The sequence below is a fragment of the Scatophagus argus genome, chromosome 8, assembly GCF_020382885.2.
Source record: "Scatophagus argus isolate fScaArg1 chromosome 8, fScaArg1.pri, whole genome shotgun sequence".
Classification (NCBI taxonomy): Eukaryota; Metazoa; Chordata; class Actinopteri; family Scatophagidae; genus Scatophagus; species Scatophagus argus.
The window spans coordinates 18,342,915-18,370,213 of NC_058500.1; the positions used below are offsets into that span (position 1 = coordinate 18,342,915).

At 40.0% G+C, this 27,299-nt stretch overlaps 1 protein-coding gene across 2 annotated transcripts in view; it reads left to right on the forward strand.

Annotated features, from left to right (window-relative positions):
• The first annotated feature begins 8,099 nt into the window (after positions 1-8,099).
• Positions 8,100-27,299, forward strand: part of soga1 (suppressor of glucose, autophagy associated 1) — a 90,595-nt gene continuing 71,395 nt past the window's right edge. Inside the window, exons 1-3 of one of the 2 annotated variants that reach the window (XM_046395798.1) lie at positions 8,100-9,493; positions 15,078-15,179; positions 15,531-15,653. In XM_046395798.1, the coding sequence (XP_046251754.1) occupies positions 8,501-9,493; positions 15,078-15,179; positions 15,531-15,653 (1,218 nt within the window). In that variant the 5' untranslated portion in view covers positions 8,100-8,500. The remainder of the gene's footprint in view (positions 9,494-15,077; positions 15,180-15,530; positions 15,654-27,299) is intronic. The other variant, XM_046395797.1, reaches the window with a different exon arrangement.

Here is a 27,299-nt window from a genome sequence, read left to right on the forward strand (position 1 = left end):
AGTTACAAAAATCGCTCATTTAGCGATAAATATCATTTAAAAAAACTTACAGAGTGCTAGTTTTTTTTGCTTCTAAAACTGAACTCTGTACATGATTGCACACGAAAAAGTGAACTCATCACTAATGATTTGCTATGGTAGGCAGCATCAGACAGACAAGCAGTGTGTCTCTTCTCCCACCATTACGTAACAGCCATGGTGGTGAGATGAGAAGATGAGAGAACTGAGAACAGGGCAAGAACAAGTAGGAGAGGAGGAGGGAACAGGCATAAAACTGTGGAGCAGAGGAGAAAATGGTTTCCATTCAGACTCTCAGTAGGACACAAAGTCCTGCTTGTATGCAACCACACACACAAAGACACAGTCATGTAGCCTACTGTACATACAGATGCTCATACAAGCAGACATAATGCACAAGCACGCATGCCAGGAATGTGATAATAGTGGTCTGGTACATATGAAAAATATTTCTACAGGCTAAACATTAAACATACCAGTAACTGACATTATCTACTGCTTAGACATAAATGACACCCATTCTCACTATTTGATGCATAAAAGATTTAAAAAGATCTTTCCAGAGGTGAAAAAATATGCTCTATGTTCATGAAATGAAAGACATGAAATGGCATGCATCAGTCTGGAAAAGCAGCTGGTTCAACATATTAGTTCATCAGCCCATCAACATCAGTCTCGGAACTCAGAAGAATGATTATCATAATCATTCACGTCCTGTTTGCTGTGCCAAATTATTTCGCATCATAAAAAAACAAAAGTGTTCAAGTCAATTCTTTGATCCTTATCAGACACTCACCTGAAAGACAGACGTTTCCATAAGTTGTTCCCCATTCACTGTCTGCGTTTCTGCGGGTTCTCCTGCTCACCACTAGATGGTGGTAGAACATAGATGAACTTTACTCGCAAATGGCGGTCCGCTCATCTCTGTCCTCGAAAAATGTGGAAATAAACTTTAATAACTGCTACTTTATTTGGTAATGCTTTCCCATGGGTGAGACTTCGCAGTCCTTTCTCTCACCCAGACGCACAGGGGTACCTTCTGGGTACTTCATGATACTGCACTCAAGTACGGTACTTAAATGTACTGAGTAGAAAAGAACAAGAACATTACAGAGAGTCAGTGGGTTTTTTTTGTACTTTATTTATAATTTTTTAATGTGTTGCTGCAGTCTTTTCTAACAACTAGAAAATAAACAGAATCTTAATGCAAAGCCCTTTAATAATGACATAAAGTAATTTTGTCTCTGCTTAACAGTGAGTTCTCCTCTCCCAGCAAAGCATCACCTGTGAAACAGCACCTCCTGGTTGCCAAAGGTGTTGAGTGCATTTCTTGAAGGGCACTGGAACAGGGCAGTGGCTGACATTTCGCATAGTTGCAATGAAGACTAAAACCAGAAAAAACTGCCTAATGCAAATTTTTAATACTATAATTAAAACTTCAAAACCAAAATAATCATGACATTCATTTTGTCCCCTTATTTTACGATCTTAAGCAATGATAAGAGTATAGGATCACTCATATACACCCATACATGCAGATGAGATCCATCAGTAACAGTGGGAGCTCTGTGATTTGGTATCATTACATGTAGGCCAACTACTGTACCCAGAAGGGAGTGGGAGCATGGGGACAAACTTGTTATTGCAGATAAAGTGAACCACATGATTCATTTCACTTGCAGGAGGAAAAAAAATCCCCATAACTCTTGCAGGGGGATTCAAAATAATTAGCTGAGGATGGCAACACTACAGCAGAATCACTACTTTCAGTCTTTAAGGAAACCACTTGGGGTTTGGACCACTTCAATAACACAATGAGAGAACACGGAAATGATTAGAAATATGCAGTAATAATGACTGCGGGAGAAATTACTTTGAGACTTTCTGAAAAAAGACTGAATGTGTTGGTGTGTGTGTTTGATGTTTTGAGAATCAAATTTATATGCTGTGAAGAGACTGAAGGGATTGATCTGTGCTGCAAATATGAATAAAGCTACCACAAGCAGCCGTTAGCTTAACTTAGCATAAAGACTGGAGACAGGGAGTATCAGTTAGCCTGGCTCTCCATGTAGAGTTGAGTAAGAGCAACTGGACTTGGTCATAGATTCTTGAAGACATTTCACATCTCATCCAGGTGGCTTCTTTGGTTCTAATGAAGCAGTGGGGAGACCCAGGGATTTGACCTGGTCCCCAGGGCACCGAAGTCACTTGGCTCATTGATGTTTTTGGCTCTTGGACACTCCTTTGGTGAAAAATGTGTAGACATTTTAGATAGAGAGGACAACTGGTTTAAAAGGGGAGTAAAGGAGGCCATGTACACTGTATAGACAAAAGTACTGGGACCACTGACCATTTCACCAACAGAGACTTTGGTGCCATCACATTCTAAGTGCTTGGACATTGGCTGTGGAGTTGGTTCCCTCTTTGCAGCTGTGGCAGCTTCCGTGCCGGGGGGTGTCCTCTGTTCCAGTTCGTCCAAGGATTGAGATCGGGCCTCTGTGTGGGCCAGTCCAGCCAGGTTCCTCTGCACCAGACTCACCTGGCCATGTCTTTGTGGACCTTGCTTTGTGCAATTGGGTGTTGTCATGCTGGGATGGAGGGGGGCCTTCCCTGGGCTGTTGCTGTGAGGTTGGAGTCATATCATTGGCCAAAATGTCTTGCTATGCCGAAGTGTTAAGATTCCCCATTACTTTAGTAAGGGGCATAGCCCTACCCCTGAAAAGTAATCCCATACGTACCTAAATATAATAATAAAGAGATGTGACCAAGTACTTATGTATATATGGTGGATGCCAAAGTAGAGAAACCATTCCTCGACAGAGGAGGACGCCTACAACACCACTTATCCACAATCTACTGTCCTGTCATTCCCTCCCATGAGATTCAACAACCTTCCACACTGTCATTAAAAGAGCCAAAACCATTGACTGACCTGGAGAACAACTCCACCAAGGTCACATGCTTCAGTCTCGCCACAAGCCTGTCAGGAACTGAAGAAGCCTCTTGAGAAAGAGGTGAAATGTCTTCAAGAATCTATGATCAAGTCCAATTGCCCTCACTCAACTCTATGGACAAACATGATATGGATAACTGAGAATCTTCACAGACAGCAAAAGGAACATGAAGGAGAAATAAGAAAGTCAATGTGAAAATTGCAATTTAGAAAAGTATAAATAAGTAGCAAAGATACAGTAATATCCCATCCTGGTATGGACATGTTATCACCTGCTCAGCATAGTCTTAATACATTGAGCAAGACGAAGCGCTTGGTTACCTAAGATTTAATTTGCAGTTAATTTGCAACTAAAATAACAAATGATGCAATTTCAGAAAATAATTACAAGCACAGGGTGTTGTGCAAAACAACATATTGCAGCAAGTAAATAAAATGAGAAAGATACAGAAGTAATGTATCTATTTCCACATTGGCAGAACAGTGGCACTGCTGATACAGCTCGTCTTCATAACCACCAACACATACCAACTGCTTTCCAATTACTGAGCTGGAGATAACATGCAAGGACAGCAAGTTTCTATTATTGTCTTTTTTTCCTCTTAGCTAAGCAGACTGGAAATCATACACTCTAATACCCAGATTGGACAGCAATGAAAGGCACATCAGGGTGTTTTTTTCACAGATAATTAGTAAAATATGCTCATTGTTAATGAGTATTTGCCGGTTGGTCGGCTGGGTTTCCTCCCTCTGGTTGTCCATTGAGGCCAATGGTGGGATGATGTGAGGGGACACGGTTCCACAGTATAGTGTTTGTCACCTCATTCACAGTCACAACGTTGATTGTTGGTTGTTTCAGTAACTGGCATCAAGAAAGCCAGTAATGAAGTAGTGGTAAGATATAAGTAAGTATAAGATATAAGTAGTAAGATACGACTCCTGAAAACACTCCAGTAATGAAGGTTAGACTAATTTATGAGAAAGAATCAGCTTAAGTGTCACAGCAAAATAAAATTCAAAGGCGGTAAAACTGTCAATGACATATATAGCACAGTTGCCCACCTCCATAGTAGGCAACACTACACAATACAAATTGATTGCATTTAGCTGTGGTGACATGCATAAGAAAGGGAGAAAATCAAGAATTTGTTTACATTAGTGTATTAATTTAAATTTGGAACAACATCTGCACTCATTGAATTGTTATTGCGTAAACCATAACAATCCACAAACTGAAAAAGCTAACCAGTAATGATTTCACTGCTAAGCTAAGGCAAGGTTAACATATTCAAACCACACCTACTCTCTCAGCTAATGCTAGGATAGTTAGCGGCTGAGGGCAACTTCATTCACATGATTTTTGTGTTGCTACACATACAGCATATAATAACAAGCACTGGGCTGCTGACATAATGGAATAAAATAAAAAATTCCAGGTATTAATGTGTGTGCATTAAAATGTAGGGGTGTCCTCGTGACTGTGGGTCTAATTAATGTCACCTGGCGTATTAAAGCTACCAGCAAGGAGCAAATGGCATTGACATTGTAGGGATAGTTGTATTAATACTCATACCAGTATTTCACCATATTATGAATTGGTTAAATATTGTGTTTGGAATAGGGTTATCAGGGGGGACTTTACACAGGGTTTTGTGAGGGCCAACATTTGTGCTGTTTATGTAGCACTTAGATTTCTGCTTTATTATTAAATGAATGAATTTAATCACCTAGATCTATGCAACAACGGATGGTCTGTTCATTAATGATTTAAAGTTCCATTCTACTTTTCCAAATTGCAATTTCCATGTTGGCTTGGATCCTTAATAAGGACTGCACAGAAGAATGACTCAAACTCTTTATGACGTGGACCACTCATGTAAATGGATTCAGGTTTTGGTAATATAAAAGATTTTGACAAAATAGAAGACAGTTTGATGTCAGTAAGTAATAACATTATTGATGATTGAATTCTGATTTGACAAGTCAGATAAATAAAATGATGTGAAAAAGTCTATTCATCTCAGCCAAATCACAGATATTTACACGTATATGAAGGCTGCAATATCACGCTTCTGTGGCATAACAATATTTGTAAGTATGCATTTGATGTTTCTGCAAATATCAAGCAATCTGGACAATGTGTGATCTCTTTTACTTTTGTTTCCTGTCTTTTCTGTTAACATGATTGTGTCGTCAAACAGCCAAGCTGCTAATTGCTAACTACTCAAAGCCTCTTATATTTTATACAGACCAGGAATATAAAATGCATCACTTCTTCTGCACAGGAGGATTTTCCTAATAATGTGAATTCCAGACAGTAAGTGTTTAAAAATAATAGATGTAAAAACCTTTTCATCTGGTTATAGGCTGCAGTAGATTAGTACACTGAATCATTTTCTATAACATATCTGTGATCTGCGCCTTTCATTTGCAACCATTCAGAATTTCTGGTGTGAATGAAAATGTGCTGTGTATCAGATGGAATTCTGTGCCTGCCAAAGCAAGATTATTGACCATGTATCACCACATGAAAGACTGCATGATTTCTATTTCAGCAGTATCTTTCTACACATGTGAGATCACTGTCAGAGGATTTAAAAATGTCACAGAAGGTGAAGTGAAGAGCGCTGATATTTGGTAGAAAAAAACACAACTTGTCATGTCGTTTCTCTTCAACATTTTTATTTAAATTTCTTTAATGAACAGTTCAGTGTGAAATGACAGCAAAGGCTCCAGCACAGATTGTATTTGGGAGAAGTAGTCAGTATATTAATGTCTTCTTGATCAGCTTAGCCAAAGGTGATTTTCTGTACAACAGCTCTTCAGATATTACAATGACAGTAGTTAAATGTTTCTGAGGGGTAGATTATGCATGTGTTTTGACTTGATTTTGGTTTAAATGCCCTGAACTTTCTGACCACTGCATATCTGGACTAAACTAAAATACTGTCTTTTCTATTAACTTGGTCACAATATATTTGAATTTATACAGCTGGTTTGAATGTGAAATAGTTGCCTCTCTACATGCAGAACCAAGTGACACCTGAAGGTGAAACAAACAGTGAAGGTAGTGATACACAACTGTCTATCAAAGACCAAGAGCATAACAGCACCACAGTCTGTTTTGTCTTCATGAGTCCTGCGTGACTCTCATTTTTGATACAACACAATGACTTTATCTGTGTGCACGTAAACATGGCCAGTATTACACAAGACCCTCTATAATGCTATATAAGAAATGACTACTAACCAGTCACATATACTGATTCTGTGCGGTAAAATCTGCTCTAATTCTGTGTTTGTCCATGTACAGTTTCTGCTCATAAATCATTCACTACCACTGCGGACTGTCTCAACATCTCATACTGGTTCTGTGATGAGACTTTAATGCGATGATGGTCACACTTTCACAGTCATAATCAAGACATAAGATCAAGATCAGAGACATGAACAGAGAAGCTGTTGCATTAACACAGAAATTTGTAATGGAATGTTGTGTGTAAGAGTTTGTATACATGCATACTGTGAGAAAACCCAGGGAAATATGACTATGGATATTATTAGAGTTAGGGAATGTGTGGCAGCAGAGGAGGACGTCCCGCTCTGCTTCTTAGCTTTGAATATAATGAAAAGAATCATCCGTTAATGGCTGAAGATGACAAAACACACGTCACTAGTGGAAAACATTGCAGAAACACGTTTTTCCCATCAGCTTGCACCATGCTGTCTAAGGTGAAGTAGTTACATAACATTTTGCATTTCGGATTTGTTTGTCTATTTGTTTCATGCACAGGACACTTTTGGCATTTAGTGAATTGTCTCAGTAGTGAATTTACAAGAAATTTGTTGCAGACATTCATGGTTTCCAGAAGATCAAGCTTATTGATTTTGTCCTCTATATCCACTGCGACGTCAACGATCATGTTTTCAGTGAACTGTCTTAAATATTGGCATTCATGTGTAAGCAGAGACAAAGACTTGCTGTTGCTGAACATCAACATGACAGCACTGCGAGCATGCTAATGTTTTTAGCTCAACTCACCATTGTGCCTGAGTGCAGCCTCACAAAGCTGCTAGTACACAAACTTTTATTCTAACAACTGCAGATTATATTAGAATGATTTTGTATTTTGAAGGTTATCATTGCCTACATCCTAAATCACACTCATACAGTCATTCCTGTATTGAGAAGATACAAGATACAAGTACAGATGAACAGGTTTTGGATTTTGATCCACACCTCAGTATTCCTCTTTCTTTCAAAATATATATAATAAAAGAACCTGTTAGGCTGGTACAATAATCATGATGAAAAAAAATACTGCAAAAAATCCTTAAGAGAGCAGGAAAGGCTGTGTTTTAGTAACTGCATAAGAAAATATTCCATTTGCATGAGAATGGCTCCTGGGCTTTCTTTTCTTTCTACCTGACATCTGACACTTAGGGAGAGAGAGAGAGGGAGAGAGATAGATAGACAGAGACAGAGAGAAGGAGAAGCAGTGAGAGAGACACACACAGAGAGAGAGATACAGACAGAGACAGAGAGAGGGAGAGAGAGACAGACAGAGAGAAGGAGAAACAGAGAGAGAGACAGAGACAGAGAGGGAGAGAGGTAACCTGAGACTTACTGTACCTTGTTACCATGTGCATATGGAGTCAGGGGACACTTTGACGTCCCCACAACAGAAAGGAGGTGAATTAATCATGATGCCAACTGCTGTGTTCCTGCCTGTATACAGCTTACCTGTACTGCATTTCAGACATACCATGAGAATAATGTTGCATTAAAATTAAGTTGGATATTTAATTTAAAGTAATACCCAATCATCTTACTCTTTAATAGAGTTTAATACAAGATGATGAGATGGTGAAGTGCACTTTGAGGGGGACTGGTTTTTCTAGCTGCAATACACTGACCTGTACATTAAATATATTTGAGCAAAGTGTTGTTTTTTTAATTGCTCGTGTCCCATTTTATAATTTAATACAGAGCCTTGGTTTTCAAGAAATGCATAGCAAGCCACTGTTTAGTGTCCTTCTAATATCCTGCAGTGGTGGCGACAGAGAGCTGCAGAAATGAGACTCTCTCTCTCTCTCTCTCTCCTAAAGGGCTACATCTCGTTATATGGGTGGAGAGAGAGGGAGAGAGGGTAGACCATTACCATATTCACCACACTGCCTCTCAGTTCCTCAACCACGACACACTACCCTGAGCAGGAACCGGCTAGTTAATGCCATCAAGACAGATATCCTGAAGAGAGGAGGGGAGGATCCATCAGAACAAAGCGGAATCGTTTACACATTGCCTACACACACACACACGGTGGGAAAAGGAATTAAATTTTGCTTTCATTGGACTCTGCTTCCTGCTTCTTGTTGCACTGCAAGAGCTCTCATTGTGGCACAAGTGAGGATCCCCTCCTTTTGTGTCGCCCTGCAGTTGTTTATTCACACTGCAACTTCTGCCTCCTGTTTCCACAAATAGGAGGTTTCATTTCTGGTTTTCTCGTTTCGGCCTAAACGGAATGAATGACAAAAACAAAGGAGGTTGATGTCCATAACTCTCCGACTCACCTCTTCTTCGCCTCGCCCAAGGAACGGAGACTCCATCTCCGGCAGAAGATGGAAAGCGGAGGCGGGACGGAGTGCTCGGACAGCGGGCAGACGCAGCACGCGGTGCCCGGGCAGCAGAGCCCCCGGCCCGAAACCACGGAGCTCTCTGCGTCGCTGTCCGCTCAGCCTCCGGGCGAAAAGAAGAAGATAAACCGGGCTCCGTCCCCGGCCAGACCGAAGGATGTACCCGGGTGGTCACTCACAAAGATCCGCGGAGGGATTGGGACCCCGACCCTGAGCGTCAAGCCGGGAGCCATTCACCTGGGCAGCCGCATTTCGAGGCGCAGCCCTGTGGGAAATCTTGCAGGAAAGGACGGTAAAGCAGAGAAGAGCAGTGGTGGCAAACCGGCGTGCAAATCTTTCTCCTCTGCTGGGTTGGCCAAGACCTCTGCGGCTAAGGCGGCCAAAAGCACCGGAGGGCGGAGGAAGGTGTCGGACGCCAGCATCGGATCAGACGATTTATCCAAGGACTCTGGTTGCGCCACCGGGAAGCTCTCCCCAACTGACAGTAGCTCCGAGCTGTCGGACTGCGCCTCCGAGGAAAACAAGCTCTCCACGGACGCCGTGAGCAGCGACGCCGAGTCGAGGAGCAGTCGGGGCGGTGGACCGGACGGAGACAAGCCGCACAGGGACAGCGCGTTGGCGGATAGAGCTAGCCAGCAAACCGCCGCCAAGACCAACTGCTCCTCCGCGGAGAAGGACTGCAAAGACCGGCTCTCACTGGGCATGGAGACCGGGGAAGGGAGCATATCTCCCGGCGAGGAGCGCTCTGTCACCTCGTTTGACAGCAGGATGCCTGCCAGCACATCCCTGGCTTTCTCAGACCTTACAGAGGAGTACATGGACGGCATGCATGAGGAGTTTGTCCGAGAAATAGAAGAGCTGAGATCTGAGAATGACTACCTCAAGGTAAGTTCAGTGCAAGTGTCAGCCATGAATGTGTGGATTGAAATTTCAGGTTATCGTCATCTCTCTGTCAGAATGATGGTGTCTTATTATAAAGTCTGTTGTCTTTGTTTACCAGTTCACTCTGACTTGTTTCTCGTTGTGTAAAGATGCTTGTGGGTCCTCGCCAAGGCTACTCACTGCAAGGATGATGATGTTATGAATAGACAGTCTGCCCCCTCAATAGCACATGAGCACAACGTGCAGCCTTGTAGACAAGGGATGATATGTAAACTGTGATATACTCCCAAATACTTCAGGACAAAGTGGATTATTATGTTTTAGAGAGATGGTGGCCCCAAAATTTGGCAGTCTGTGTTGTGTAGCTCACATGGTGGTGGTGATGTCCCTAAGGCCTGCAGTGAAATGCTGATAAATTAAGGCATTTGATCAGCAGTATAAGTATCCTGTGATTGGTTAGTTTCTGTTTCAGTTTCTTCCATTCTGACAAGAGCAAAACACTCAAGAAAACTTATAAAAAAAACCTTTTCAGAAAAGTTTACCATTGGTAACATCAGTACTCAAAGTACTGTTGTCCTGTCAAACTGACTAACATAAACACTTTAAACAATAACCAGACCATCACTGCATCATCATGGACTCACAGTGGGATTGAATGTCATCAGATTTCGATACTTGAGGAATCTTTGGGCTCTCATATGTGCAGACAGTGAAAGGTAATATATGTTGATCCGTTCTGCCTTGAGAATGATTGATTAGGGGGCGAATTGATTACATTAGCATGTCCCTAAGCACTAACTGGCAGTTACCAGACAAGCCAATAATTGTCTGTGATTGATTGGGGAGTGTGATTGATCAAGAGCACTTGACTAAACAGGAAGACCACCCTGTCCTCTGCGACGGTGTTTTGATTCTTGGTGATCTTTACCCCGGAGATGGCTTCGTACACCTGAGGGTTATTAAAATATTCCCATTCATGTTATAATTTTTTTTTCAGCACCTGTGCTGCTTCTGTTAGCACAATCCATAATCCATTAAATTTAAAACCTGAAACTCCACCAATTTGAAAATGGAATGATTTTCTTTATCAGGATGACAAAAATGAATAATATTTGCTACTTTTTTCCGTAAATGACGGTGTAAATTGAACATCTCAGATTTTGGTTGGGAACGACAGGAAATTTGAGGCTGTCAGCTTGAAAATCTTTCATGGTTTTCCGATGTTTGATACACAGAAATAATTGTTAGCTGTTGCCCTTATTCCTCCTAATTTTGCTTTTGGTTATGGAACTTATTGATGTATAACTTTTTTGGCTAAAAACACTATTTTCAAATGCTAATCATATTCAACAGCCTGCTTTTGTGTCCTTTTGTTTAGTTGTGGCCAGCTAGTCTATATCTATATCTATAGATATATAGATTTTTGATATATAGATAGATATGAGATAACATGCAGCGGTATGCACATGTTTGCGTGTCTGCGGGAATCCCGAGCTGCTGCCTGAATATACAGGACAGTATTTAACCACCCTCTTAGACCACCCCAAAGCCTCATGGGAGGCCTGACAGTGAAGTGAGGCTGGTTGTGTCTGTTGTGGCAGCTGTGAGGAACACCTGGTTAGTAATCTAAAGATCAAAACAACATGCTGAAGTGTCACACTCCTCTCTGAATTACTTGTGAAACTGAACTGGGACTGGGACTCTCTGTAATTATGATTTAAACTTCATGCTCTGTCTTTTAATGCCATTTTGTTCCTCTGAGTGTGTGAAGGTGGTTTCAGCTGGGAGATGTATGTAAGCGATGAGTGCACTTTTCACAAGCTCTCATCTTTCAGTTTGATAAATAAACAAGAACTCACAAAATGTCAGGAAAGTGAATATTGCTCCTCATATTTTTCTTACTAAAAACAGGAGAATACAACCGTACACCTTCTGCATTAAAGGATTTCTCCTTTCCCAAACTAAAATGATCTTAAGTGCCTCGTTAAACCGTAAATCTTCAAGCTAGACATGAACAAAATTAAAATGAGCAAAACTGTCAGTTTGTCTCCCCTCAATCAACTCGTGTTTGGTCAAAATAAATCTTCAGTTCACAGAGTGAGACGTGAGGATATTCTGACTTGACATCCCGCTGATGCCTGACTTTCCCTGGCGTCTCTGCCCCTTCACCTCTCTTCTGTCCCTACCTGCCATGTCTTCTTGTCCCTGGAGTCCCTGGAGCTTCTGTATTTTACCTTTGCATTGTACTCCCTGTTGTCAAACTACAGCAAATTATATAGTGAGAAGCAGTTGTCAGTTACTCTGGTGATGTGCTAAACCCTATATTTTTTAGCTAACTTCAAATTCTGGCTATATTTTACAAGTTACCCCATGCATACTTGCATATCTTCACACTTTTTTCCAGCCGGTACATATTTAGACTTAGGTGACAGGCAGTTTGATTGATTGTCTGTCTAAAACTATCCATCCACACACCTTTGTTGAAGCAGTTTTCACTCAGCAGGAACCTCAGAAATTAACTAAATTATCATTCAGCTCCACATGCTGCGCTTAGATGAGATAAACTCATGATAAACTGATGGCCTCGTGTTACAATTTAACCTGCCAGAGTCACAAAGATGGGCCTTTTTGTGTTTAACTGTTAGGAATGTCTGTCCTGTGACTGCAATTGAAGTTGAAACAGTTGAGCATATGTGCAACCCAAGCTTGTACAGATGGCTGTTGTAGCCCACACATACCAATCACAATGTTTTACATTGCAAAGAATTTGCTTTGGTAATGCTGGTAAACAGTTCATCTGCTCAGTATTCTCTGATTGTGGCATTAAATGCTGTAAGGCAGCAATTCTCTAAATCTGTAAGTTAAGGAACTTATTGAATGCGTTATAATTATGTTGCTTTTAAGACTGTTTTCTTCTGTGAAATGCTGATACTATAAAAATACAAGATTTTTGAAGATGTCGTATGTGACATGACGGGCAGCTTTTATGTTTTTCCTCTTCATAAGCACAGTAATCTCAATGGCAATGCCTGGTTAGGCGAGCATGAAACACCCTTATTTTCCATTTCCAATTAAACACAACAAGTTGTATGAAGTAGTGCTGGGTAATATGAATAAAAATAAATAAATCAAATCTCATGCTCTCTCATGGCATAGTTTGAGAGTTTTTGGGAAATATGCATATTTGCTTTCATTCCAAGAGTTATGAAGCTACAAGCAGCAGAGGGTTATCTTATTTCAGCACAAAGACTGGAAACAGCCTGCTTCTGTCCAAAGGCAATAAAGTCAGGTGTAGCATCTTAATTACTGAGATTTAGAGTTGTTGTAGCCAGGTTTTGTTACCTTTGGACAAAGCCTCCTTAGTTGATTTCTCCTGTTTCCAGTCTTTGTACTAAGCTAAGCTAACCTGCTGCCGCCTGTGGTTTTGTATTTATTGAACAGGCATGGTATTGATCTTCTCATCGAACTCCTTAGTAAAAAAAAAAACTAAAGAAAGCAAATAGGCTTTTTTTATCTTTTAACATTTTTAATACTTTATTTTTTAGTCAAAATAATCAAATTCTGGCCAAAAAAAAGGTAAACAGTACTGCAACATACTGCACTGCAACGTTCTTTCAAGTGGCCAACAACCACATACTGTACTTAATGTCTTTAATTCCACGATGAAGTGCGCTGTTATATTTGTGGATGTATTTCTTAAATTTGATAGATGATTTGGGTTTCTAGCAGTGAAAACTTGTAAAGATCCAGTCCTACAGCAGGGAGAGAGGACCGTTATCACATTTGATGTGCGTGAGCTCTGATTTCATCTTCCAGTAGAAAATATACCACCTGATTGGTTGTTTCAGTCTCCTGACTGGCTGGTTGCTCGTATGACAGAAACCATCTTCTTCTTCTTCTTCTTCTTCTTCATTTAGTTAACTGTGAAAAGCAGGTCAGTGGACCAACTCTCTCTCTCTCTCTCTCTCTCAGTCTCTCGCCACATTAACTTGTGATTCCCTCGCTTCATGTCCTCACATTCTCACTCTCTGCTGTCGTGATTTATCTTTTATCTTCCTCCTTGTCTACATTTCTTTCATGCTCTGTTTTTCCCATCCCTGATTTGTCTCTTCCCCTTTTCTTTTCCCTTACCATTCCTTCCATTCACTTTTCCGTCTTTTTCTGTTTTCTTCTCTTTCCATTTGTTCACCCTGTATTTTGCTTTTTTCAGTCTTACCCACTCATGTTCTTTCTTTCTCTCTTTTGTCTCTTTCTTTCTTCTGTCCTCTTTTTCTTTCTTTTCCCTTTCCTGCTCTTTCTCCCTCTTCCATTCTTCCCTTTTTATTTCTTTCATGTCCTCCCACCTCGTCTCTCCTCTGTATTGCAGATGTGCAGCACAGCGGTCAGTGTTGTGCAGATTGCTTCTTGCTGCAGTCTATTTTAGCTTGACAAATATCTTTCACAAGATTACACACACGGCATGCTCAGCTGCACAGGCTACCTTAATTGTTAACATGTTACGTTACATACCCTCACACAAATTGTTCGCACTGTTGGCAGTAGTAGGGTAGACGCGCCATAGCCAGTAACTCCCGCTCTGTCTTTTGACATGCACTTACACACATCCCCAGAGCTCTTTGTTGCTACAGTTGGAGCTCTGCAGAGGCTGACCCACATTCTCCACCGTAGTAAATTATGACAGCACCACTATTACGACTACTACATCTTCTTGTACTACTTTTGTTTATGATGCCTGCCCACCATACAGTGCACACTCACAGATATTTGCCAACACACACAATCCTGGGAACACACTGTTGTGAAACAGCCTGCATGCACACAGCCGCTCAGTCTTCTTCAAATGGGGTGTGGTTGATCAGTACACACACATGCACTTCATGCTGTCAGGCAGAAATGAATAATTAATCTCTAATAAGTCTATGAAAGAGGAAGATAATGACACTACCACAGTTAATCATGTGTTGTAGCCTGTTTTCGAAGGTTATTTTGGTGTTGTTGTGAAAACTTTCGAGAGTGCAGGAATTTCCTTTCCTTTGCTGTCAGTTTCCCTGCAGGGACTGTTAACAGTCTCCTGTAATGTAGTCTAATGACAAGACCCAGACCTTTGACCTTCTTTCTATGACCTTCTGAAAGGGAGAGGCAGAGAGAAGAATCAATACACTATCATATCACATTACTCAGTGCATCGTTTTACCACTTACTAGATTCTGTTTCTGATGACCTCTTTAATCTGACATGAGAGAATATTACATAGCATAGTTCATTTTAAGAGGACACTGATTGTTGTAATGGTGATTCTGCTAATGAGGATGATGAAGACAAAGACGTGGTAGCCAGTTATGGAGAGCAGTGATTGATGGAGTGAATTAAGATCGTAACACGGTTAATAGAATATGATTTTTTTGATGATGATTGCTGTCTTGCATTTACAACAAAGGTCCTAAAGGCCATGATGTCTCCTATTAAACATTAACAGATTCCCTTTACGGCCCACTTTTGTGCACATAATGCTGTTGGCACTTTGGGTTACAGTCAGAGATGCTCAGAAGTCTGCTGTACCTGACTCTCTCTTCTTTGCTGTCTCCAGGATGAGATGGAGGAGCTGAGGTCTGAGATGCTGGAGATGAGAGACATGTACATGGAGGAAGACGTGTACCAGCTGCAGGAACTACGGCAACAGCTGGAGCAGGTAGGACTGTGGGCAGACAGGCCGACTCAGTGAAAACACGTTGAATGTATACTCTCATTTTATCTTGGCTTTGAAACTTTAAATGCATTAAACAAGCAGAGGCTGCAACATAGTTTGAAACACGATGGTAAGTAGTAGTGGGCAATCAGTCATCTGAATGTCATGTTTGACCAAGAGGCGCATCATGGACATTGAAAAAAGACTTTCAGTTTACAGTAAAAAGCAACAAATGCCTTTCTTTACTGTTTCATGCGTATTGCCTGTCTTCTCTTGTATTTTAGCAGCAGCAAGGCACGATAAATCAAAACAAAGTAGCAAAGATCATCTACTCACACTACTTCTGCTTCTCAGGCAAATAAGACCTGCCGCATCCTGCAGTACCGGCTGAGGAAGGCAGAGCGGCGCTCTATCCGTGTGGCCCAAACAGGGCATGTGGATGGAGAACTGATTCGAACGCTGGAGCAAGACGTCAAAGTAAGTGTTCATGTGCATGAAAGAGACTGATTGAAATGGCCAACTGGAGCACAGTGTGGAATAAGAGGTTCTAAATTTGAGTCACAGTTTAAGATTCGCTGTGTTCATGCACTAGATACGGTACAAGCAGGATAGAGAAAGTGACATTTCTGGAATAAGATGTCATAGTGTGGCTGTGTAAGCTAAGTTATTGATGTTAAAGTGCATGGTCTCCGCTCCAAATGCTCTGAGCTCTCAGGTAACGACGAACAAAATTAACCAGAAGCTGTTTCAACTTCTCCAGGAACCAAAGCTGTACAGCATCTTTATAAGACCACTCTCATCTTCATCTTCGGTGTAGTTTTATGTAGATTAAGATCTGCTTTTGTAAAACCCTGTTTTGTTTATTTTTAAGAGAGTCTAATACTCCAGTTTTACATCAAAACTTACTTAATACCAAAAACCTAGTAAACATTTCATGCATAATTTTGTAAAGTTAGTCTATTTCCATTCCAAGTTTTGCTAGAAATATTGAGTGTATCAAACCATCAACCCTGAATTTTCTTTTTTCTTTTCCAGCCATGAGCTTACCTGCATTGATTTAGTTAACAGAAATATTCAGTCTAATATTTTGGTAGTGACATGATCGGCAGAGAATAGAAGCTAATCTCTACTGAACAAGATTTAAGGAGTTTAAATATGACTGTTGCTGCTGGGTTTTGATTTGGATGGTCTGTGTATACAAAGACAGTTCTCATGACCCAGTTTAAATCATAAGACAGCAGTGAGGTCAGGCTTTCTCTGACTTCTTAAAGGAATTTCCCCGTTTATAATATGAGCTAATCATTACACTGAATGCCAAATTAGGACATGAGGGTAATGCACATTAACAGACCAGTCTCACACACACACAGATACAGATACTGTACATATCAACAACACTTTTACAAGTGTCCTTCACAGTTTGCATACATGCCAGTCATCCCAGTCACTTCAGGAATCCCTGATAAAGACCAGTTATACACAAACACACTGAGGGGTAAAGCCTCTCTGTGTGTTTCGTGTCGCGCTGACCCTGGCCGGTGGATGCACTACGTCAAATTCACAACGTTCCTCCAACTTTTTCCATGTGATAAAGGACACAATGAGGCCTTTATGCCCTGAAAGAGAGAGAGACAGAGAGAGAGTGAGACTGTGATGTCACTGTCCAAGGGCTTTCCACCGGCTGTTGCTGTCTGTCTCTGAGCTCCTGTCTCACCATCTGGTTGTTTTGGAAGAGGAAAGGAAGGAAGGAAGGAGGGAAAAGGACGAGTGTACATCCTGTGTCTATGAATGTGCCTGTGTGTGTGTGTGTGAGTGTTGAGCCTGAAAGGGAAAAAAAGGGGGATTGGTCACTGTTTGAAAATTCAAATCAGCCAATCACAGTCAGATAAGGAGGGGAAGAAAACCCAGAAATGAAAGAGAGAAAAAAAATCAAAGAAATAAAGATATTCGGGGGGAAAATCAGGCATTCGAACATTCAAGAAAAATTTGTTGATTTGAATGGAAGTATGAGTTGACTTTTACTCCTTAGTAGCCAATGGTAGTGCTGGGACAAGGAGTGGGAGGGTGAGGTCTGAAATGAACTAAAAAAACATGTAAAGTCTACATCTGTTGTGTGCTGTGTGTGCGTTAGTGAAAAGGGATCATAAGCACAGGATGCTGAAAAAATCCACACTGCAGCCAGACCCGCAAAACCAGGCCTCCCTGACAACACATAGCTGATTGTGTCCTCTCTTGCCGCCAGGGCCAAAGAGTGAGACGGCAGGTCAAGTTACACCATGCTGTGTGTATGTGTGTGTGTGTGTGTGTGTGTGTGCGTGCATTAAGCCCATGCTAAGCCTCTCATTTGCCAGCCTCTCACAGTCACTCCTCTGTTTATTCTGGTAGCTTCATCATTAGCCTTATAAAAACAGACACTCACTCCTGCCTGTCTGACTCAACACTGATTCAGCTCTACTGAAAAATAACTTAAGCAGAAGTTAAAATAAAAAAATAAGAGACAGCGACTACTGAGTTGAAACACTTTGAATGTCCTTAGTTTGAATACTAAATGTAGCACCTGTGGATTCCTGATTTTGGGAAACCTTTTAGCTTAGCTTTTAGTGGACATCAAAATCTTCATCTTCATGATTTTAAACTTTAAACTTTTAAAAATTTCCACCTTAAATTTATGATCTCAAATACCCAAACCTTGTTTCCTGTTGCCAGAAGACACCAATTACCAATTACTCGTCTTAATGATAAATTAATCCCTCTTGAAATGAGCACAAAACCGAAAGTAGGAGCAAAAAATTGGGATTAAAATTAAAGAGTTTGTGATTATGTTGTCCATCTTTGTAAGTGAAAAACAACGTGTGCCCTTTGTTAAATTAGACAAATGCTGTAGATGTTTTTTTGACACTTACATGGTGTTTCCTTGATGTTGGATGGTAAAGTGAAGCTCACACGTCTTGGTCCACCTTGACCTTGACTTGTTGAGCTGCTCAGCACTGAGCTGCTTTAAAAAGAGAAATTGGCTTAACTACTGATGCTTTAAGGGTCTGTTCTGATGACTTACTCACATGCAAATGGACACAAATCAACAAATGCACACACACACAGAGACTTAAACTGGAACACACTCGTGAACTCTCTCATGCCCTGTTTTTCCTCACTCAAACTCTGACTGTCTGTCTTCCTGTCCATGTGGGCTTCATAGCTCCTCCAGGGAGAATATGGGGGTTGCTGAGAGTGAGGGAAGTGTTTGTGTAAATGTCAGGTAAATATTTAGTGCTATCGTCTCCTAGTGCATATCACATGCTTTTATTTGTGTTGTTTTAAATATCTTGTGTGTGTTGGTTTGAATGTGACTTTATGTGCATGTGTGCGTGTGTGTTTTGCGGGGGTTGAGCAGAGACCCATCAGAATCTCCATGAGAGTGTCTTACATCATTTCCTTTTCTACTCACACACTGATCTCATTCCCACATGCTCCAGACATCTGGACACACACACACACACACACACACACACACACACACACCCTAATATGCCTCACTGCAAATAACATGTTTTTATATATTTAATTACTTTGACATTCTTGTCCATGCGCAAAAATTGGCACACTGACGAATCAACTACTGCAATAAATGTATTGTCATTTTTAACATCAGTGTTGACAGTGGTTGCCAGGGTTGGACAGATGAACCACCTCTTTCATCCTGAAATCAACGATTGAATGGATTGTTATGTCATTTTGGACAGAAGTTCATGGGCCTAGAGGGTGAATCAGCTAATCAACTAATCATTACAGCGACACCAATGCAGCTGTTGATGCTTGTCTTATATATCTTTATTTAGTGGAAATTTGATATGTAAAATTGATATAAAAATATCACGATATATAAAATTGATATACTTGGAGTTGCTCATTGAGCTGTTGCCTGCACACATGCAGCCAGGCAGATGATACAACCATAGATACAACTTCTCTTGCTCTCTTGAGTTCGCTGTGGGTCAGTAGAAAAATTAATAGGCATGTTTATCCAAAGAAAAATGCCCCTTTATGCTCCAAAACCCAAGATATGAAATTTATAAGCAACTTTTCCTCATTTTTGAGAAGTTGCAACTCAGGAATGTTCTGCATCTGCAGCAAGGTCTGTCCCTACTACTTCCTATGATCACATATGATACTATAGATACATCATTTCTTGCTACTGCAAAGTGTAGTGTGTGTGTGTGTGTGTGTGTGTGTGCATGTATGTGCATGCATACTGTAGATTATCGCTCCCTCACAGACATGTAAAATACATATTGCTACATTTGTGAAGACCCTATATGAGATAGTAAATTCACCCCAATCTCCAATCCTAACCTTCACATATAAATTTATATCCCCAAGTCTTAACATGCCAAAAGGCCAAGCCACTTTAAAGAAGTGAGGATTAGACAAAATGTCTTCACTTTTCAAAACTTAAACTCAAACTGGTCCTCACAAAGATAGAAGCACAAGAACAGACACCCACAGTCATTAGATTAGAAGCAGCAGTATCCGGTACATTTATCTGAATAGGGCCAGCTCCCAGCCTCATCTCCATATGGTAGGCTGTATGTGTGTGTGTGTGTGTGTGTGTCAGAGAGTGAAGAGAGAGAGAGAGAGAGAGAGAGAGAGAGTGCCTAAGCTGGATTCAGTTTAGTTGTTGTACTTGCCAAGCGTGTGAGTCTCTGTTTGTTAGACACAGTTAAGCACAGTTAGCCCCAGCATCAGTGACAATACAGTATTATAATAAAATGTTGTTTGGGCTAACATGAATCTTGGATGATTTTAATGTGTTTTGTCCACCTCTGATTGCGAGTGTTTCAGCGCTGCTCTCTGTTACCTGTTGCCAGGCTCTACGCTGCAGCATTTCACTGCGTGGTTGACAAACTCTGCTAAACTCCAGCTGCAGTAGATCTGTTTTTTCTCCTCTGTCTTTCTCACTAGCAAAGACTGGATGAAAAGTCTGTGAGCCTGTGAAGAATAAGATAAGATGTACCAAATACTCTTTATAGCTAAACATTTTTGTTCACCATTTAGCTAAATATAACATCTGTAGCGAACAGATGTGCCTTATCTACTTCCGGTTGTTGCACAGTCACTGTTCTGGGGTAGGATTTAGAGAACAGTCGACAGTTCTGAAATTAATAGCTGATGAATTAATGAGTCATTTCACTGACTGTTTGACTGTAATTGAATCTTTTAAGTTGTGAATCAAGAAAAATTGCAAATATTTGAAGGGATTATTTAGAGATAAATTGATTTTAATAATAATCATTGGTACAGTACATCATTGATAGTACTGAAACTACTAAAACTGCTACTATGATATGAAGTTCTCTGCCATGCATACATACACCATGTATGTATGTATGTATGCATGCACGATTGGATGCATGGATGGGATGATGGATGGTGATATTAGAGATGAGATCACAGTTTTCCAACTGCCAAATGACACGCTGAGGATTGTGGGAATTCATCACATTCCATCACCGTCTCTCCCTCTCTCTCTCTCTCTCTCTTTATCCAAAGATAGATAAAGAGAGAGACACACTGTACTGGAACAGCTGTCACGCCAGTGGCTCTCTCTCACTTTCACACATAATGGTTTTATATATAGACATGAAGCAGATTACTCGTGATGTAACATCCTCTAAATGGATGCTCACAGGCCAGAATGTTGGCTGAATGTCAAAAAGGTTAACAGCATGAAAACTAAACATCAGCACCGGGGCCACTCCAGAGTTACTCACAGCCTCCTGCAAAATCCTGCATTGTTTTGATCAGGGTAAAAAAAAAATCTTTGAACATTGTAAGCATAAATCATAAATGCTGAACAAGATAGCAGCTACATAAACAAAATTTAGTTTGTACCTGATTATAGCATGGATGCTGGTACGTTTCTGACACTTTGTGATAGGTTATAAATATCGTGTCTGGGTTCTTGACATAAATGATGACGGCACTCCCACTGAAACAGCAGTGATGGACTGATGCAATATGAGGCTGTTGCAAGAAATCACTGTGTAGATACACACTGAAAGAGTTAGCAAGTAAATAACAAAAAGTGTTTGTCCTCCGAGTAGGCATTCACTATTTTAGCAGCAGAATAAATATGAATGAATGAATATCTCTTCAGGTAACCATCCCTCTCTGTCAAGAGCATTTTAATCACAACATAAAGTTACCCAGGAGTTCTGCATCATCGCATGTAGAACTATGGAGCATGATGCAGAACCAGAACTGAAAAGTATCTATATAGTTTTACTCCATTACAACCTTGAGATATTTGTACTTTGTTCCTTTTTGTGCAGCTTCTATTGTACTATGCCTTCAAGGATAATCTTTGCTTAATAACACATTTCAATGTCTTATGGCTGTATTTTCCATATAAAGAATGTACATGCAAAAGTTTGCAAAATAATATACGGTAATTAAAAGCTTGGCACAATAAGAAGGAGCTACTTTTATATAAGTGAAATGCTGTTTGCAGGACTGAAACTTGTAATTGAGTCTTTTTGACTGTTCTGTTAGTAAAATATATGAACACTTATTTCACCACTGCACAGAAGTTACTGGTTCTTTATGTTCGGAAACATGACTTTACTGTTTGTTAATGTGTCACTGATTGAGATGAATGTGTTACAACAGAATGTGCAATGAAATGTGTCTGATTTGTAATGACGCGAGGACAGCAATCTATTTTTGTTCGCCACATATTAGTGTGATTGTGAAACATTGCTTTACAGCAGGACTCCTTAGTTGTCTACAGCTGACTGTGCAGTCCTCTTCTTCATGATAAACTGAGGGACTCAGCTAAACAGTAGGCAGTCGATAATCCCACAGGGAGCCACACTTTGTGAGAATATTTTGTAGCTCATTAAAAAAAAAGAAACCAGTCACCTGCAAGGTTGACTGTAAGACCTCAGGTGCTTTCAAGTTTGAGTGGACTCATCATTCTCTAACATGAAAAATGCATATGTTCACATTTTCCCTGACAACAGAAGGGCTAAATCATGACAGGAAGCTAAAACTCTCTAACAAAAAAGTAAAGTGAAAGAGCATCCATAAGTGAGAACGGCACCATGACGAACTGACTCAGTGCTTTCAGTCACAAAATGCACAACAAACAACCGAGCTGCTGAGCTTGTTTTTGTGAGCAAAGCCAAAGCGGTGTAATAAATTCATTTTATGCAGAGTGGCTCTGTGTTTGCTGCTGTCGCCTCATAGCAAGAAGGTCCCGATTTGAAACTCCATCAGGGCTGCCTGAAGCCTGTCTTGGTTTTTCATGTTTCCTCCCACACCAGAAGACATGAATGTTTCAGTAGGTGTTAGGACTTCTGTCACTGTTTTGGTTGTCCCCAGGTGCTTTTCTGATTCCACCCACTTACTTCTAAGCCGAACATTTAAATATAGAGGAAAATTTTCTTTACGGGAAGAAATGAAGCATAGCTACCTTACTTTAAAACAATGCTTTAACATTTTATGAAATGTGCTTGTTTATAGTTCACCAGTTGTTTGAAAAGTGACATCATTCTGTTTCACTTCTGTTCATTCAGTAGATACTGCATCATAATAATAACTAAAGATGTAGCATTATTATATGTGTGCATATGTACATGTTTAACATAATACAGTGACAAATTATGATATAACACCCCCTCCACACACACACACACACACACACACACACAGCCGTTGCTTTTTCCATAACGGCCATCTCTCTAACAACTTCCCTTCCTATAGATTTTATCAGAGTGGTTTAACATGTAGCCTGCGAGTGTGTGTGTGTGTGTGTGTGTGTAGGAAGAATGTGGCTCCATTTTAAGACTAACTGCCACTTGTTGAATGATATTACTGTTTGCCCGAAGGCGTGTGTGTATTGTTTGTGTTTGAGTGTAAGTAAAGGAACAGCCAAGACACCCTGACTCTCTCTGCTTGTGGAGATCTGAGTCTTTCCTGCTCATCTGATCCTGTATGCCCTCTGTCCATGCGCACATACACACATGCACACACACACACACACACACATTCACACATGCTCTATCTCACCCAGCTCGGCAGCACCCTGACTGAATGCTAATTACATCCTATAGCTCTGTTGCTGGGTAAAACCACAACTTCAATGGCGTTAAATTCCTTCACATTTCCCTTTGACATGGAAAAACAATACAGCATTTATTAGGAGTCAAAGGCAGACAAAGGAGTGTTGAAGAGGAGGACTTTATGAGGAGGTGAGGAGGAGGAGAAGAGAGAGAACAGCGAGATGAAGACCCTTAAACCTAAAGTGGTAAAAACATCCCATCAATAAAAGTTGTTTTTCTATTTGAAATATTGATGCACCAATCAACATTAAGCTCTTTGTGTTAATCGTGTTTTTTGTTCGATCAAATCGACATAAAGCCCCCGGAGCTTTCAGTCAGCACGCATTAAGAATTACTCTTTGTTTTCATGCATACATGCTGATGGGGAAGCGTACTGTTGACCTGCTTGGTGGGGAGGGGTGTTGCGAAAACATCTTCCTTTGATTTTCTGTTCATAAGACATATGTCCCATGTATTAAACGCCCAGGAGCTCGGGCTGTACAGTGATTTTAGTGTACAGTCAACATTTGCATTTGCTGTAGTGCTAGCATTAGGGAGATGCATGTTCTGACCAGCAATTAGAAAGGCTGTTATGGACTCTATTTAGTAGCAAAATGATATTTATTTTTAAATAACCGAGAATTGTTACTTAAATTGTAAAAGGTACAAGATTACCATACAATGAGAAATGAATCCAATTAAGAATTAGATGGAAAGAGGAACATTAAAGTGATGGAAAAGGAGAAATACCTGGGGAACTTCATTCCAGAAATTGTAAGAATACAAGGGGAGCTATTAGAAAACAACGAACCCACAGAGAAAAACAGGTTGTGTACCAAGTGTAGTCCTACTATGATGTCACCTATTTGTTTGTGGTCCACCGTTTATGGCTGTCGGTGTCTTGCTGACCATATTTGGACTAGAGGATGGAGATGAGGAGGACAAGCATTGCTGCTGGGCTGTGTTGACTGGATCTGTCTGAGAACATGTCGTGGTAGCCACGTCCTGAAGCGTAATTACAAAATGAACATTATGCTGTCCTGAAGAAGACTTCAGACTAGTGGCTGAGTCCATAAATTCATTAGGAAACTGTTTGCTGAGGTAATAAATCAACTGAGAACTATTATCATTTTCTCATAAGCTAATATACAATCAGACCTGTTTTTGCAGCCAGTGCAGTTCAGTGCTGGACATTAGAAAGAATGCAGATTTTAAACACTTTTGCACTGGCTTCACTTTTAAAACCTGGAAGTTTTGTTTATTGTTTATACTGTTTGTAAGGAGTACAGAGAGAAGAAGAAATACACAGTTTACACACAGAGACATAAAAACTTGAATTGGAGGAGCTCAAAGAGCCATTGGATAGAGTGAGAGTGGGCAGTACAGAGGGGCATTGTGGGACTCAGCCGCACACTGGCACTGCTTCAAACACACACAAAGACGCAGACACACTCACATTCACAGACACAGTAAATACACACAGTGACAACTTGTGTTCAGAGAGATTTTGCAGATGAGCAGTGAAAAACGAATTGTGCAAGTGTGAACCATGTGGATACAAACAGACACCACAAAGACTACACATGCAGACAACCACTCACATGTAATTAGGATTTGTATAACTACTAATTGTGCTGATACACAATTAGATAAATCGTCCCCCTCACACAGTCATCACACCAGTGCAGCAGTTACTTGTCAGACATCCCTCCACAATGTTAAGAAAATCTACTATGTATATTAAATGCAACATTTCAATAGAATCACACACATTTAATAAATCCATATTCATACTCATTTTTATTCCCTCAAGGTATATGTGTCTTATATGTGAAATGAATCAAGACTTTTTTTTTTTTTTTTTTTAAAGAAGTTTAAAGTAGACACTTAGATAGTTGTGTGCAGAACTGAGTCAAATTATTACCAGGTTTTGCTGTGCTTTTTATGGGCCAAACCTGTTTCCATAAAATCAGATGACAGCAGCTGGCAAGCCAGTTGTTCAGAGCTGTACTATAACAGGATAATGTGGGTCTGTGTCGATTCCACTTTGTCTTTGTTTCTTTTATCATCAGATACTGAAGATCATCTCCCACTAGATTAAATCAGTATTGAAGTTAATGGGGTCTAAGTAAATTTACGAGCTGTTGAGTGCTGTTTTTGTGTTTATCCATTTAGCCAGCTCCCGATGCGAATCATTAAAGTTTTCACATTCATTTGTATATTTACATATTCATAATTTTTAACAACCAAAAGGCACTGATGGAGCGTGATCCAGTGGGTAAACATCTGTCCAGTTTCTGTGTCTAGTACAGGACTCTGACCTGTGGGGACACACCGATAAAGAAATGCTGTTGTTACATTTGGTGTTGTTACAGTGATGTGTCTCCGACATATCTTTTGTTACCTGAAAACAACTTTAGCATTTGGAATCAAACCACAACAGGAAATATTTTCCTATGAAAAACATGACTAGACATGATCCCAATTTGCTTTTTTTGCCAGGCATTAGTTTAGTTAGTTAAGTTTTTGTAATTTCCCAGTTATGGGACTAATAAAGGATTATCTTATCTTATCTTACTGATACCACTCACACATTTGTCCCTAAATATGGCAAAAACCAAAGTTTTACAGGGGTTGTGTGTGTGAGGATGTTTTGAATTTTTCAAGGAAAAAATGCCCAAAAAATGACTTAGTTCCAGCATTTTTTGATTTGTTTTTATTTTATGCTCTCATTCTCTGTATTGTTGTATTGTATTATTATTGCCCTTTGATTTCTCATTATTCCTCTAACTCATCTGATTTCACTGAAATTCACTTTAAGGGTTGTTTTTAAAAGTGCAATGTGAATAAACAGACTTTACTTGACTTTAATTGTGCACTATAGACAGCCAAATACTCTAAGTAACAAAGTATGGTCAGTTGTCTGACACAGTTTATTTAAAAGTGCTGCAGATGTTTTTGTCAGTCCCTCGACATTCATTTAACTCATATGATCTCTAACTGTATTTGTGTTGCACACTAATAACAAAATGGTTTGTTGTCATGGAAAAAGATCAAATTATAGTTCAACATAGCTTCTAGTTCAGCATAAAAACAGCATCATCAGATACCAGTGTAAGTTTGTGTATTGCAGCATGAGTCGCCAATGGCCATCATTATGGCTCTCACTATGAGGTTTTATGTTGTTTTTATTGCTGCCCAGCTCTTAAATGCATTTATTGTTTCTAGAGCAAAAAGCCCATCTAAAATGTCCACTGTCAACAAAGAACAGAAGTTACGGATATGAACAATGTGGATTAGCATTCGCTTTCAATGTGCTCCTTGTTTTCCCAAAATGCAGAAGAGAAGATGTTTGACTTCATGTTTGTGAAACTTTATCATCATGACAGTAAACATGGATTCAGAACCTTAACCGTAACACAAACACTCGTTGTGAGTGATTGTGAGTACAATACCAATAAACCAGTATATGAGTAATATGAGTATAATACAGTATAATACTGTATGTATTTGGAAACAATACACTCCTTTAATTTTTAGAAGTTTTAGAAAGTTAAAAAACTAATAATGAAAGCAAACAAAACCACTAATAAGTTTATGTTTGAAATGACAGCTGTTCTGTCCATTGGTTATATGTTTCCATAATAAAGTCATTGTAATTTTGACTGCTGTAATGTTCTAATTGCATGAATTCCACTAAACCAAAATGCAGTCATCAGATGGGAGCTGTGTACTATTGTGCTGCTTTCATATCAGACACCAGGGCGTTGACTTTGTCCTGGTTTGACTCTTTGACATTAGCAACTTTTAATGAATAAATATTCCCTTAGGGAGAAACAATCAGACATTCATAAGCTCACATTATGTATGAAAGATCAGTTCCTGACAGAGTGGTATTAATTATCTTTTTGGCTTCGGTAGATTAAAAGCAAAAGTTCCTGCTGATAGAGGTGACACACTTTGTAGACTTAGCTAGAGGAACCAGTATTGAACTGGTCCCATTTGCACTGGCAGCATTTCTAGA